The sequence below is a fragment of the Meleagris gallopavo genome, chromosome 4 (genome assembly GCF_000146605.3).
Source record: "Meleagris gallopavo isolate NT-WF06-2002-E0010 breed Aviagen turkey brand Nicholas breeding stock chromosome 4, Turkey_5.1, whole genome shotgun sequence".
NCBI classification, from domain to species: Eukaryota; Metazoa; Chordata; class Aves; order Galliformes; family Phasianidae; genus Meleagris; species Meleagris gallopavo.
This window is the reverse complement of record NC_015014.2, coordinates 28,198,089-28,213,448: the sequence shown is the minus strand read 5'-3', so window position 1 is coordinate 28,213,448 and position 15,360 is coordinate 28,198,089. Positions and strand designations below refer to the sequence as shown.

General features: G+C 38.8%; 1 protein-coding gene across 1 annotated transcript in view; it reads left to right on the top strand.

Moving 5' to 3' along the window:
* Window positions 1–99: 99 nt before the first annotated feature.
* NPNT (nephronectin) overlaps window positions 100–15,360 on the top strand; it is a 33,077-nt gene continuing 17,816 nt past the window's right edge. Inside the window, exons 1-4 of the mRNA XM_019615124.1 lie at window positions 100–191; window positions 428–528; window positions 7,075–7,125; window positions 12,710–12,802. Coding sequence (XP_019470669.1) covers window positions 100–191; window positions 428–528; window positions 7,075–7,125; window positions 12,710–12,802 — 337 coding nt within the window. The remainder of the gene's footprint in view (window positions 192–427; window positions 529–7,074; window positions 7,126–12,709; window positions 12,803–15,360) is intronic.

Sequence of the window (15,360 nt, the reverse complement as noted above, 5' to 3'; positions counted from 1 at the left end):
CGTGTTTTGATTTTTTTTTTTTTTTCTTCTCCCTCCCTTCAAGTTTCAGTAAGAAAATTTGGTGATATATCGCGAGACAAATCAATGCTGAAACTCTGGATGGTGGTTAATTGCATGTTACAGATAATTTCACAAGTCTGCAACAATTTAATAGCGACCTGTGAGCGGCAGCAGCGAGCACATTGCGAAACGTGTCCGTTGTTTCAGGTTGTGCAAAGTTACGCCAATTATCTTCTGCCTAAAGCTATGTCCAATGTCTGAACAAGACGCTTCATTCGTAACAGAAATATCACAGACTCAGGTCAGAGCACTTTACTAGGAAAAGAAGTGTTTTGTTATTTGTTTCGTTGTTGTTGTTAATACAGTATGATTTTAGCTAGCTACTTCCAAAATGTTTCACCAGCTGTCTTTGAACTGTCTCATTCAGGTGGCCCAGACAAATAGTCTCCTCTGCAGGGCTGTGCCGGTTTGGAAGCAGAATTGACTGCTGCTGGGGCTGGGCCCGTTTGGCCTGGGGACAGTGCCAACGTGAGTATCATTGCTGCTGGGGCTTCTAGTCACTTATAGGAGAGGCTTGTACGTGCACCTCACCATCCTTCACACAGTTTTATAATGGATGGCCAAGGCTTTTGCACGTGTGAGTCTGGCTTAATTAAAAGGATGTCATCAGGTCAAAATCCAGTCTGTTATTAACAGTTCTGAAAATTATTTCAATCAAGTAAAGTAAACTTTGGCTAAGGCAATGAGAATCTGTGAATTTCTGTTTTGTTTCCGCTTCATTTCATTCCTAATAGCCTGACATAACACTTCAGTGTTATGTTACAGGCAGTGCAGGCCGGAATATTTATATCTGAGAAAGAAATCTAAATAATTGACGTTTCATTTTTAAAGTCAGTGGATATATTCAAATTGATACTAAAGATCAGATATTCTCACAGTGATCTCAAACTAAAGGTATGTAAACCAGCCTGACAGCATCCTTTTATTGGGCCACGTATGAAGAAAAACATCTCTAAAATTATTATTTTCTAATAGTATATTAGAATCCTATTCTAATATGCTATTTAAAATCCTTGATAATGGCAGGATAACAAAATAGATAAGTTCATCATTCAGGGCATCTTCTAAAAATACTCTATGGTAGCAGCTAGGGTGATGTAGAAGTTCAGGCTGTTAGGAATCACAGACCTCAGCTTGTTAAAATTACAGGCTTTGATTTTGGGAACACTGGCTCATGAGCCTAACAGTTCACACGAATGATTTCTCTAAAGTTTTTGCAGGACTGAACCTATAAATAGTACTTTCTGCTTTTTTTAACTAGGATGCAAATGACTAGATTATTTTTTGCTAAGCCACTTTTAAAGCAGAACAGGTGTTGAATATTGTTAGATGCATAGCCTGCAGGACAGTGACATAAACAAGCAGCAGGCAGAAAGACAGGCAAAAGATAGAAGTAGCACTGACAATGCAACTGTATACTCTCAGCAAAGGTTTTGTTCAAATCTGTGAATGGCAGCACTGGCTCCTTCCTAAGCATGTTAAGAGCTTGTAGTGTTTAATAGGTATATAAGATGACTGGTAAAAAAAGCTGTACAAAGTGCTTTTGGAACATAACACGCCTGCTACTGTTATGAGATGAGAAGATCTCAGATTGGTATCTCTGAGCCTGTATCATGAGTCATTTTGAGTTTTAATGCTATAGTAGTTCGTAACAGAAATATTTTTTCCCCTGGGATGGATGCTTATAGAGAAGGAAGAATAATGTGAGGCAGTTGATTCCATCTATTCCAGAGGTGATAGAATCTATGTCTATCTTTTTGAACTTGTATTTGGAAATTGTTAAGCATTTAAATGTTTGAGGCTACAGACGTTTAGCTGACAAGTATCAATAATTTGCACCGAAGTAAAAGAGATCTCACTGTGGCTTTTCACTTAGACAAGTTATCTCCTGTGTGATGGCCATAAATTTAAGCTTGCATTTAGCTGGAAGTCAGCTACAAATATACGTGCCCTTTAAATTCTCTCTCACCAACTCTGATTTGGGGTTGCTGTTTTCAGAGTCTTGGGAGGTGGCAATAGCATTAAAACACTAGCAAAAAACTCATAACTAAAAGTAAATATATATATATATATATATATATATATATATATATATATATATATATATATATATTGTACAGAGGGTTTTCATTATTTTTCTTACCCTGAATTTTGTCAGTAAGATTATTTGTAGTGATTCGGCATCTTCTTCAGATACTATAAATGTTCTTTTTTTAAGGCTAAATCTAAGTGGATTCTCCATCTACTGTTGAAGTACATTATTCACTCTTTGAAGGAGTGCAGAGATCGATTCTATATGGTCATCTCCAGTAGTTGGGACCAGATTTTAAAAGGAATACAGTTCTCACCTAAGTGTATAAATACTTTGTTTCCTTTTTTTAAAAAAAAATTTTTATTTCAAAGACTACTGAGAACTTAGAAGTCTCAAATGTGTGGGTGAAGACCTTGCTAAAAACTTAGCAGTTAATTTTAGTTCTGAAACAGAGGTCAAACTCTGAGAAAAGTATAGCAAGGAACTCTGTTCCAGTTGTGGGTGGTGGAAATTCCAGTCATATCACAGAGTGGGAGATTACACCAGACGAAAGTGAATCTTTCTAGTGCTGGCAGCCAAATAGAATATCTGTAGTAAGCTCTCTACCTTGAAAATGAAGCATTCAGCGTAAAGGATTAACCTTACACGCAAGGCAGCATTCCTGGCCTCAACTGCAGCCTTGAGTGTTTGACTGTATGAAGGGATATTTCTGAAAAGGTTCCAAAAAATTCAAGTATATAATAGAGAAAGGCAAGCCTCTTACTCCTGTCCCCAGAATGAGTGGCATAAATGTTAATTTTCCTTTACTAGATGTGTGTTTTCTTTGCCATTTCTAGAATAAATGGTAGTTATGCGATGAAAACAAGTATAGAATCAGACTTAAAAACAGGTTGTGAGACCCTGTTTACTATGAGTTCAAAAATGAAGCAGTACATATTCAGGCAACAATGCTGAGCTTTTTGTTAATGGACGTGAACTGCTGTACTCAAGCCAAGCAGTTTGAATTATCTTTGCTATGCTTGCAAGTGCTCCAGCACATTTGTACTCTCACCTGTTTACTCGTGCATAAAACATCTTCTGACTCTGTGAATGAATTATACCAATCAAGATTTCTATGTGTGCTTCCTTACACGTACATCTGATATCTGTAACTTGTAAAAATAAGGCTTTATTGCATTTTTATGTGTTATTGTTATGCACGTGGCAGAATTGTAAAGCAGAGTAAAAGTGAGGATAGAAAAAGTTTCTTCTGGAGTTCTTCTTTCACAGTAAATGATTTTGAATTTCCAAGGCAAAACTTTTTTGGTCAGAACAGGTATGAACAGTATATTCATAATTGTTTTTGTGCTGCATCTGTGGTACCGTGTTGCCTTAACCCAGAACCCATTTAAAGTGTGCAGATGGATAGAGAAAAAGTGTACTGGGACATGTATCATTGCATGCATCTTGCACAAACGTACTTTTCTCACATACCAGCTGAAAAAAAAATGCGTTCACTCAGCATCTACAAATACATATTGGGCTCTGGAACCTGGTTAGCATATCAGGAAACTAAACTATGGGATAGGAGAGGCACTAATTTCCAAGGTGACCTGATAGTGGCCTTTCAGTATATAGAGGAGAGCTACAGGAAAGAGGGGGGCAGACTCTTTAGCTGGGTCTATGAGAGTAAGGAGAGATGGCTTAAAGGAGGTAGATTTAGGTTGGATGTAAGGAAAGTCTTTCACAGTGAGGGTGGCGAGGCACTGGTACGGGTTGCCTAGAGATGCAGTTGATGCCCTGTCCCTGGAGACTTTCATGGTGAGACTGAATCGGGCCCTGGGCAGCCTGACCTAGCTGTGCTGTCCCTGCTCATTGCAGGGGAGTTGGACTGGATGGCCTTCAAAGACCCCTTCCAACTTAAGGATTCTGTGACTCTGATTCTATGATATATGTGAGAAGTAATGTGATGCTTTTTATTCTTCACTATGAAAGTGGAAGTTTTCCTTCCAGCAAGCCATGCTAGGGGCTATTTTAAACTTATTTGTTTCTTATTTGTGGATGTTTTTGCCACTGATCCATCTAGGCTCCTTGAAAGGTATCCTTAGAACTAGTGGTCTACCTGCCTTGCTATAGCTGGCTTGCAAAAAGCTCTGTCGTTCTTTTAAAACTATTAAAATGATTTCCAAATGTGTGTGCCTTTCATGAACAAAATACACCTGCTTTGTACTTGGCTGCATGCCTGTTTGTAATTCACTTGTATGCTAGTTATATGTAGTGAAACTACACTAAAGATGTAGGCTCCTTTTTGCTTCATAATTACACTTGCAATTTAACAGCCCAGAACTAAACCTGTTTTATTAAATAAGAGCTGGCAGAAAGAGATACCACTAATTTAATGTAGATTATAAAAATTGAGTAAGACTTCTTAAGAGAAGCAATAGCGAACTGCTTGAATTCTTATTCTAGATTACGGTTTGGACAACTCCTTTGCTAGAGGCAATAGCAAGTGTGGTTTTGCTGCATTCCCATGTACAAAATACAAGTTTAAATCTACAGCTTCTGTAAATTAATGCTGGCCTACTGTCAGATCCTCTGTTGGCGTGAGTTTGCATGGTTGGTGAAGTCAACAGGGCTAATTCTGAGGCTTTGTCTAGTGAACAGAAAGCTGTGCCCAAAATGTTTAACAGGAATATAATTTCACTGAAAATGAATTTAACAAGCTTTGCTGTTATTTGATTATTTCACTTATTTCTACTCTGAATCCTCCTTAAACATTAACAAAATTAATAAAGTCTATCTTGAGAAGGGATTGTGAAGATGAGTGCACTCTTTTAGAGCATCCGTCTGTTGCAGCTCAGTCTGGTTATTTCCCTGTGCTGACATTTGACTGTTCTGCCTATGGAAGAAAAGCAGAGCAAGTCAGCAAAAATTTTTATTTTTTTCCTACCATCTTACAATAAATCCACAACTAACATGAAAAGCCTAGGGACAGAGCAGTCAAGAAGCTGAACAGTAATCCGTTAGTAAAAGTAGAAGTCAGGCAATCAGTTTACACCTCATTTAAGCATTGCACCAAAAAAAAAAAAAGTCAGTTGGAAGATGTCAGATTAGCATTAAGATTTAGTCCAACCTAGTAAAATGCATGTTATTGCAGGAGGTTCTGCAGGTGACCTGCAGTAAAGATGGGGGGAGCTTGTGCAAGCTGAAATAGCAGATGCAGACATAACCAAATGCTTTGCTGGAAATTGTGCATGCTGCTGCCTTTTTACGAGTGCTACGGAGAAACTTATACTGTTTATGCTGCTGCTTCTGTGTATCTATGCTGTGTGGTGTATTTACAGCGGTGCATGGTGGTGGGTTGGGAAGAGGTGGTTATGCTCTCATTGATGCTGAGATGATTTTGGGTAACCAAAAAAAAGCAGTAATGTTGATGGGAGTTCACCCACGTAAATCATGTCGTACATCAATGGGAGACGAGGCTGTGTGTCCCAGGGCTTCCGTTTCTTGCGCTTCGCGATGCTTTAAGTGGAAATGGCAATTCTGTATAATCTGAGATGCACAAATCTTGAGCGAAAAAATTTTCTCAGTAATGAACCTTGACAGCATTGGCTTCCACGAGGTTGGCCCCCTGGCAGAAACCTCATAGGCATCAGCAAGAGTTCTGTTACTAAGTTTGTGATTGCAACAATGCAGTCTGTGTTAATGCATTGCGTCAGCAGTGTTTAATGAATATTGATGTGCAGTGGATCTTATAAAACGGCCAATAGTTTTGTGCATTTTTGAATGTCTTTTCTGTGAAACATACCTATACAGAATTGCAGTACTGTGTTAATTTTGCCAAGCAATAAAAAAAATGAGGTTTTGCTATTTTTATTCAGTTACAGATGTGGGGATTGTTTCATTTTAGAACCTTTATGGTTCTAAAAGCAGTTATGACTTTGCTGTGTTAAAGGTACAGTATCCTTTTCCACTCCTCCATTGCATCTCTTCTGCATAGAAGTTTTGCACAGTTTTGCAGTCCAGTTTGTCCCCAGGAAATGCCAGCAGTAGTATGTTTTGTCACTTTTTGGCCATACTGTCAATTTGAATATGGAGCTTCTTCAAAGCCAAACAACAGCTCCAGCCTCCCTCCATTGAGGGGTTTGCTGGTTAAAGCAGATTTAAATTGATAAAAGTGACAATCAGAGCAAACCCTTAAATGTTGGTCGGTATTACTTAAAATATGAAGAGCTGCCGTTGTTAAGTCCCCACCTTTGATAACAAGGTTATGGAGCCTAACAAGCTGTGCATCTAATATTCATTTTTATTCGCAAATAAATTGTTTTAACGTGAACCCAAAACATAGATCTGTTTCCATCTTATTTAACTTTTGTATTTTATTTAGTTACATATGGTAGGAAGAGCTGAAAAGGTCTCTTAGTGTTAACTGCAGACGATCAAAATTTAAACATTATAAAAATGGCCAGTAAATGTATGTGCCAGTACAGATGTTCAGATGTTTAAAATGAGTGTAATATTAATTACTCTCAAATTAACATTATCCTGATGCAAACCCTTTATGTTTGTTTTTCGTTATGCAGCATTAGCGATACATAAATGCGTATTTAAATGAAAGGATACTGTCTCTTTAAGAAAGGCATTTATGTTCTCTTGATGGAAACATGGGATCTAAACCCTGAAACACGAGAATTTGTACAATATTGTATGGCAAAGTAGCTCCTTAGTTGGTTGAATAAGAATAGCATCACGTCATGGTGTTTAATTACTCTTATGTATCAGAATGTGTTTGTTAAATCTCATAATGCAATGCAGATGTAAGGTGTTTCTATTTTTAAATGTGTACCAGAATTTTTTTTATTTCAGAAAAGCTCTGAATGTTGAATGTGTGTAAGTCTCCAGGAATGTAACAAGTTGATAAAAGCCCCAGCCAAGTCCATCCTCCTTACAGGGGAAAAAAAAAAGCTGGAATTTCTTTTTTTTTTTGGATATTTGTTTTACAGCTTTCTACGTCTTAAGGCAGAGAATAGCCAGCCTAAGGTGCCAGCCCAAAGGTTAGCCGAACATATTTCTTGAAATAATTTTGGAAAGATTATGGCTTGGAGTTGTGGCCTCTTAGTCATTAATTGTTCATAAAAACTATAATACATGGCAAGAAGATGTAGATGTTCTTTTTTTTTTTTTAATATATATTTTTGAAGCATCTGATTTGGGGAGGGTGGGGAAGGGTGGGAGAGGGAAGAAAACTAACAAGGCTCTTCATCCCAGTCACCTATCTGATGACATGCATCTTCTCTCCCAAACAGTTGCACTTTTTCCTTTTTTCCTTTTTTCCTTTCTCTTTTCTTTTTTCTTTATCAAGCCCCAAGGAATAGTTTTGCTTTCCTGCACGTTGTTTATACTCCCAGCATCACATTTACAAGCTGTCAGATCTGGGAGGCCTGATTTTGCTTTCACAGTATAGAATTGTGCAGCAGGAGGCTGGTTTGGGATGGCTGAAACACTTACTGCCCCCCGTTGTCTGCTTTGCACCTCCACTACATACAGGTTGTCATTTTCACAGCAGGGAAATGTTACAGCCCCTGGCCTACAGCAGTGCACTTTAGAGCAAGATGAAGTCAGTGCTAGTTTAGATTAGTACTCAGGGCTGTAGTCTTCTGCTGCTTAAGAACTGATATGTCTTGTTTACTTATGCCCGAGGTGGGAGCACCGGTCTTTAGAAGGGGAGTAAAGCCATCAGCTGTGCATTAAAGTTGGCTTTGTTACTGTAGTACAGAAGTTACTGCACTGAAGCTACTGGGTGCTATGTGACTATAACCAAGTTAGTGGTAGGGCCCTGTTTCTTTTCTGCCGCCACGTGTGCTGACACTCCTGCTAGCCTGGAGTTGGGTAGAAACACAGAAAGATTTGGGTAACGAACCTGCATTTGAGATGATAAATCGCTGTTCTTTAAGGAATTGTTGTGAGCCACTTGAAAGACAAACGTGAAAAACATGGCAAAACCTGAAATATTTCTTACTGTTTTCTGTGCGTTGTGTTGACCGGATTTCCACTGGCTTTTAAACAGTTCTAAAATGGACAGGTATTAGATTAACTTTCACCTGCTTCATTAAATCCTGTTGATCTCAGTGGTAGCTAAGTTTGTTTTTAAATGTTGTTCTGAGCAGCAAGGCATTCATGAACCAAGGTCTGGGTTTGGTATGCAGTTGAGAAACGCGTTTGAGTGCAGTGTAGGCAAGCAGAGAATTCACTTTAATGAATAGCCCTCACTGGCTGCAGTTTGTCATGTTAATGTGCCATTACCACAATCATATGTGCAAACTGAGTAACTGATTTATGCAGGCAGAGGTGAGAGTTGTGTGTGTAAAATTAGGATCCACTTACCTAATGGAACTATATATTGTACGTGGGAGCTTGTGTGAATTTTAACCTGTTAACATGAATGCAAGTCACTTTAAAAAAAAAAAACAAAAAACACAAAAACCAGCAAACAGCAAAACACAACTCAGGCATAATATATCACCATTTTATCTGATGTTATTATCAATCTCTAGTTACAGAAGTTGGTCAAGCACTTTTATTATCTTTCAGTGGAAGAACATTTTGCACGTGAAATTATCTGAAAGTTGATACCTGCTGACTGTAATCAAGCTTATTGAACTCTGCAGGGATGTATATTGTGACTGCTTGTGCACTTAGCTGGGAAGCATTTTTTTTTTTTTTTCCATAGTAATTCTGTAACGTGAGTTATGGTTATCGCATGGTTTTAGCACCTACTGATAACTACGTAGGGGTAGCTTGAGGTTGAGCTCTATGCATTCCTCTGTGTTTGTATGTGATGGAGCAAAGAAGAAATATGTAACTGTAAGAGTTTGTGAAGATGAATGGTATGTAATAATCTATGGGCTGATGCATAAATTACTTCCCGTGTTTGGGCAAAATGAATTTCAAGAAATTGGGATTTGGGATCAGGATAAAAAAGGAGCTATGTGTTACTTGGAAGGAGAGAAGCAAGGCAGATGGTCAACACAGATTGTTTCAGATGCAGGCATTCTTGTACAGTTTTGACTTCAGAGAGTTGAAAATAGAGGTTGGAGAACAGATTGAACGCGTGTGGTCTGGCATTTTGAGGCAGATGTGAGTGGAGAGCTGCAGAAAGAGCAACTTCTGAGGGCAACTTCTGTCAGCGAGACACTCTTGTGGACATCAGTCGAAGAAAGAAGGTGTGTGGAATCAGGAATTAACATTATGGAACAAATTCAGCAGCAGAACAGGGCAAAGTGTGATAACATTCAGGAGTGCCCTCACATCATTATAGTCTTTTGCTGGAAGACGTGGCTCAAAGTGTTAGAAAAGCAGATGAGAATTAGGATGGTAGAGATACTCCTCTATGCAAGTTCAGGATTTTTCACTGTTGATGTCTAACGAAGGAGTTAGGTAAGAATTAAGCAGCGTGACTGTCTTGTTAGGACTGCATCAAGCGGCACTTGGTAATGGATTAATAAAATGTTAACATCAACATTCTAGGGAGCTGAGTGCAGGGAGAAAATAAAGGTGAAAGAACCAACAGCAACGCCTCCCGCTGCCAACACTGCAGACCCATCGTGAACTAATTGAATGTATACTTCATTTGTGTACTTCTGCAGCAATTAAAAAATCATAATTCAGAATGATTTAGTCATATTCGGGCACACCAGCTGTTCCTGGTGTCTGGGAAGATGGGTGGCTTTGAGCTTTTACGCAAGTATAACACATGCTGAGAGCATATGCATTTCACCAGGAATTCTTTCTCCCATGCTTGAGGAGAAAAACCCACAAAAACAACTCTAAACCCAATTCACTCACTCATGTTTCAGTTCTCTATTGTTTTTACAGGGTTTAATTTGTCCTGAATTTTACTTGAAACTTAAAATGCAGTATTTATCATCTTATTTTGGAAGAAAAGGTAGTTCTTGCCAACCTTTAAAATAGGTACTTTGTTAGATTTCTGGCTAAATAAAAGGCTTGAAAGATACTTCCTTGCCTCCCATTAAAGTCAGTGGGAGCTGGGACAGAGCAAGTCTTTGTGTCTGGTCCCAAAATAATTTAAAATGAAAAGATTGAAATGAAGTGGTCACATGAATAGTTTGGTGAGAGTGATTTGATTCCTTGTAGGAAATGCTGTGAAGTTTGGAGGTGTTGGCTGAATTAAATGCATTGCAAAGCTTGTTGCAAAATGCTTTTCTCTTTTATATAGAAGTTCTTCCGTTATTACATGGAACTAAAATTGAATAGAATGCTGTATTTAAGCTGTGTAACATTCAAGTAGCTGTGGCATACAGAATACATTCTAATAAAAGAGATTTCTTCAAGTACCGTGTTTGGCAGCAAAAGCTGGTTTCCAAATACCTCTTTATGTGCAGAAAGCATTTTGTAATGTCTTTGGCTTTTTGGCTAGTGGGTAGGCAGTTGTTAGAGTAGGGATTTTTAAGCTGTGGGCCGCTGAGGCACTGACATCTCCTTTAACTGAGACTTGAAAACAGAAAAGATTTAAGTGCTCTTCTGAGTTTTATCTTGGGAGTAGGAGATAGTCTAGATCAGGACTTATCCACCTGGATGTCATACAGGACAGCAAATATTGCAGATAATACTATGGGGCTAAGCTGGTTAACATGTATTAGGCTATCATCTGTTGAGGATGCCACAGATCCCATCATCCATGTCTTCTGTCTGTAATTAGTTGTTCTCTGTAATTTGCTTTAGATGTTTATTCATGCTACTGAAGTTTTTTTTATCTAGTACAATGTCCTACTTGGTTGACTGAGAGAATACTGAAAGATATTGGATCTGCTGAATTAGATACACTTTTCCATTTCTAAATTCTAAATTGTGAAGTCTTTTTGTCTTCAACTGTAAGATCATCTTTTTGCAGTCTGAGCTGCTGCTAATGTATGCTTCATGCGTTTGAGGAGAGAAAGGCATTTTAGTGTCAGCTAAACTAAAGTTGCAGCATGTTCACTCAGGGAACTTTACCACTTCATTCTAAGCTGTTATCGAGCTGATGGTGCTTTGTGTTCTTCTAAGAAGTTGGTATTATCTGATTGGGTCTCGCTTTACAGTATGGATTTTCTTTGAAGGACAGTTGAAACCTTATGGAAGCTTTTGCAAACATATTTGTAGTCATTTCTGTTACTGGTATGGATATATCGTATCTCTTTTTTTCCCAATGATGAGGTTGGTCTTCATGCTCTTCATTTTTGCCATCATCACCTTAGGTAGACTAGGGCTTATGATGACGGGAAGACAAGAGATAGGGCATCTAAATTAGCCCTTAAAACAGAGCCTATTTCTTTGTGACTGTAATGATTAAAAAAGCAGCAATTGTTTCCAACTACAATGCTGTAGAATTTTGTGATATCTCAGTTGCTCCTCTGACAGTTCTGCCCATTACCCAAGGACACACATTTGAAACTTACCTTCTAGTAGTTCACTGAACTACTACAGCTACTTTCACAGAAAAAGAAACTCCATTAGATAGCTGGTGAATCTGAGTCCCATGTCTTTGTTTCTGGCCGGTGTTTATAGGAAAGATGCATCTTGCATTAAATAAAACCACCCCTCTCTGTTGCTTTTTAGCAAATTCCCAAAGACAGAATTAAAAGAGATGCAGCAGTGTTAGGAAGATCCACCAAGAGCAGTACTACAGATAGAAAACAAGGTCTTATGTTCTCTGGGGATCACAGGATGCATATGTCTGATTTTTAAACAAAAAAAAATGCCCTGAGTAGAGAGCAAATACAGTCCCTGAACTGAACCAAACTCATTCTGTGCTAACTGTTGCTTCTGTGGATGCAGTTGTGGGAACTGCTGATTCTGGATGCTTTGAATCTTAAGGAAAAGGCTTTGGATCATTAGAGATGTATTTGCAGAGTTCTTTCACAGCTGCAACTAATCTCATTTCTGTTTTAATTTTAATTCAGCCCTGTTGAACAGCCTGGCTGGAATGCAAGCTAGTGCCTTCTGGCAGATTTCTGTTCAAATAGATCCTTAGTACATACAATTTTATAATATAGGCTGTTGTCAGATCAATGAATATTACAGCTGGATCTAGTTAGTGACTTCGCAAATTGCAAATGATACCGATAGTTTAGAAAATTAAAGTCAGGGTAAATAGTAAATCCTAATTACAGAGTATTTGAGTTATGCCACCCTCTGTTTTCTTTGTAATTTGTGTCTGCCTTACTTAAACAGTAAGCTCACCACAATTTTACATCTGCACTCTGTCACAGAATGAGAAAAGCTAGGGCATATTCCAATTTACCACATTTAATGATGTGAACCACAGTACATACATACACAGAGCAAGTGAAGGCATTGTGTATGCGGGCTGATGAGCTACTAAAGGAGCTTAATATGTCGGAAACAGCACAACCTCCTGTTGTACCCAAATAGAATACCAGTGAGTCCCACACGTATTGGGGTGGCAATTATTTTTGAAAGTGCACTCGTTGTTCAAACAGTGGTATTTGAGACACAACGGTGCTTAAAGGAAGAACATAAATGGTACTATTTTTGTTAGGTGGTTGCCATTTGTTTTAAACTAATGCACTGTCAGTCATGACTGGAACCAAAGAATAATGAGTGGTGTTCTATTTGCAGCTATATGTCAACCAGGGTGCAAACACGGCGAATGCATTGGGCCAAACAAGTGCAAGTGCCATCCAGGATACACTGGAAAAACGTGCAACCAAGGTAAGAAAGTGAAGTCCAAGAAAGAGAATTTGTTTGTGAAATCACAGAAATATTGTTGACCCTTGCAAATGCTGTGTATGTTGCCTGCAGGCATAGGATAACAAACCCATATACCACGTCTGTTATTGCTGTAGCTTCTTTGAAATTGAGACTGACATCTGTAGAGAAAATGGCATCTGCAGTGGGATGATACAAGGAAAACAGTTGCTTTTGTTCAGGTGAAATGAATGAGATTAACATAAAGCGTGTATCCACATGCTGTCCTCAATCTGAATCAAGTAATTTAAATCTTGTGGTCAGGATTGTTATTTCATAAAATCACAGTTCTCGGGTTTTGATAGTGAAATAGTATTTCTTCAATTAAAAATGATTTCTTAAATACTTTATCTTTTTGTTTGTTTGTTTCTAGTCCTGAACTAGGTAGCTTAGCGATAAGCTGCACTGTGTAAATAAGAGTTGAAAAGATGAAGTGTTCTTTCTTTTGAGTTAGCATCTTGGTTCACTGTAGGTTATATTCATCAGATATTCATGCATGGTATTGGTGACAGTGTTGCTGTGGCAGATGTCCGTGAGGTTTTTGAGATTCCTGCTGACAGCAATGTCCCAGACATCTATCAGTCAGATCAAGTCACTACAGCTTATATCAGTTCTACCTCAGATGGCTGTTCCTGGGGTCAGAATATGCATTCTTGACGTGTGCTATTTCCACATTAGGTTGAGACCCAAATGGTGTGTACTTGATGCAGAGTCTGCTTTTGCTGGGAGGATATCTGAATGTATGGCTGGGAAGCGGGCTACAGCACAGCTCAGCCCCACCCCCAGTGTAACAACTGGGTGGATTAGAACTGCAGGCATCCCGTGAAGCCCACTTATGTACAGGATAAATGTGACCCGTGTTACTATACTTTAAAATAGCAACTATTCTGTTCACTCCAGAGGCTATCTTTTTCTTTTCTGTTCCAGAATAATAATTAGTAATAACGAAGTAATGGTATAGGCAGAAGAAATGTTGGAATTTCCCTGTGGAGGTGGAAGTCTTTCTAGGATATGTGAATGGTGCTGGGCTATGAAATGTGAGTTCTAATAAACAGGCTTTACATCTCGTCTGTTCGTGGTCCTCAAAGATAAAGCCATGTTCCAGGGATCAATCCAAGAGAATGATGGAACCTCACAGCAGAACTGTTGCACTGTGACTGTTTGAGGATGCCTGAAGACTGGTCCTTTTCCAGTGGCAATCACAGAATGGCCCGGGTTGGAAGGGACCTCAAGGATCATGAATCTCCAACCCTCCACAACAGGCAGGGCCACCAACCTTCCCATTTAATACTAGATCAGGCACTCACTTCAGGTCACTCAGGAATTAGGATTAGCTGATACTATCTCTCTTATTATGTTGCTATCATCAGCAGCCAAATGGCAGTGAAATTACCCAAATCTTTCAAGTAACTTTAGTATTTCCCTTCTAGCTTTTTAATCCCAGGTTAACAGCCATAAGCAGTTAAAGGGAAAAAAGAAAAGAACATTCTGAAAGAAAATGCCTCATGCCAGCTCTCAAGTTTATAGCAGTAAGAACGAAACTAAAGCTCCTTTCAAAACATGTTGAACAGTAAATTGATACCAACTCTTCATTAAGACCTGTCTTCATAGATAAATGTGAATAGTTGCAAGCTTGCCATTTTTACAAGTGTATGCAGGTTTCTTCGTGTGACTGGGAAAGGTTGTCTTCATGTGAAGAATATAAAGCATCTGTTTTGCATATTGCAAAGATTTGGTCATTTCGTTTTTTAATTATGCCTTCTTCCCATCATGTGAAGATGAGCAACTGTATTCAAGTCCACCTGGTCAGAACAGTGAAGCACATCTATTCCGCCCCCTGGAGCATCGTTCAAGAAATACACCTTCAAGGGGTGAGACGGTCCCTGTATTTCAGGCAGCGTGCTCCTTCTCCCTGCACGGCTTGAAATGATAATAAATCTCTTGCAAAGGGGTTGGAGGCTAATGGACCAATGGCTGTGATGCAAAGGCTGAACTTGCAGTGTCATTAGCATGCAGAGCAAATAACTGATTGTATTCCCTTGATACCGTGTGTCTGTATTCTAAAATGTCTTGACTCTCCATCACACTTAGTATTGTAACCTGCTTTTGTTTCTTTCCTCTGCTCTTCCTTCAGGATCTGCACTTAATTTATTTCTAAGCTCCTTTGTGAACTCAGAACAATGGGAATTGTTTCTTGGATCAAATAGAGGCAGAAGTTGGTGCTTGCTGGGAATGAAAGCTTGAACTCTTTTTTATAGTATGAGTGATAGTTAAATCCTTGACTTTGTGTTGGGTTGCTGGTATTCTGTTGTTTCAGTCTGAGTAAACTTGGTATTGAATACCTGACGTGTTTTCTGATTCAAGTTGGCTAGTAGGCAGAAAAAGGCAGAATAGATTTGAGTTCTGCAGCCTTCTGCAGGGACTAATTATAAAGAAAATAGCAGAGTGCACTGTGTCTTCCTAGGAAGTTGTGCTTATGTACTCACCAACTGTTTGCAGGCTGGTTCGGCCTGGTCCGTGCC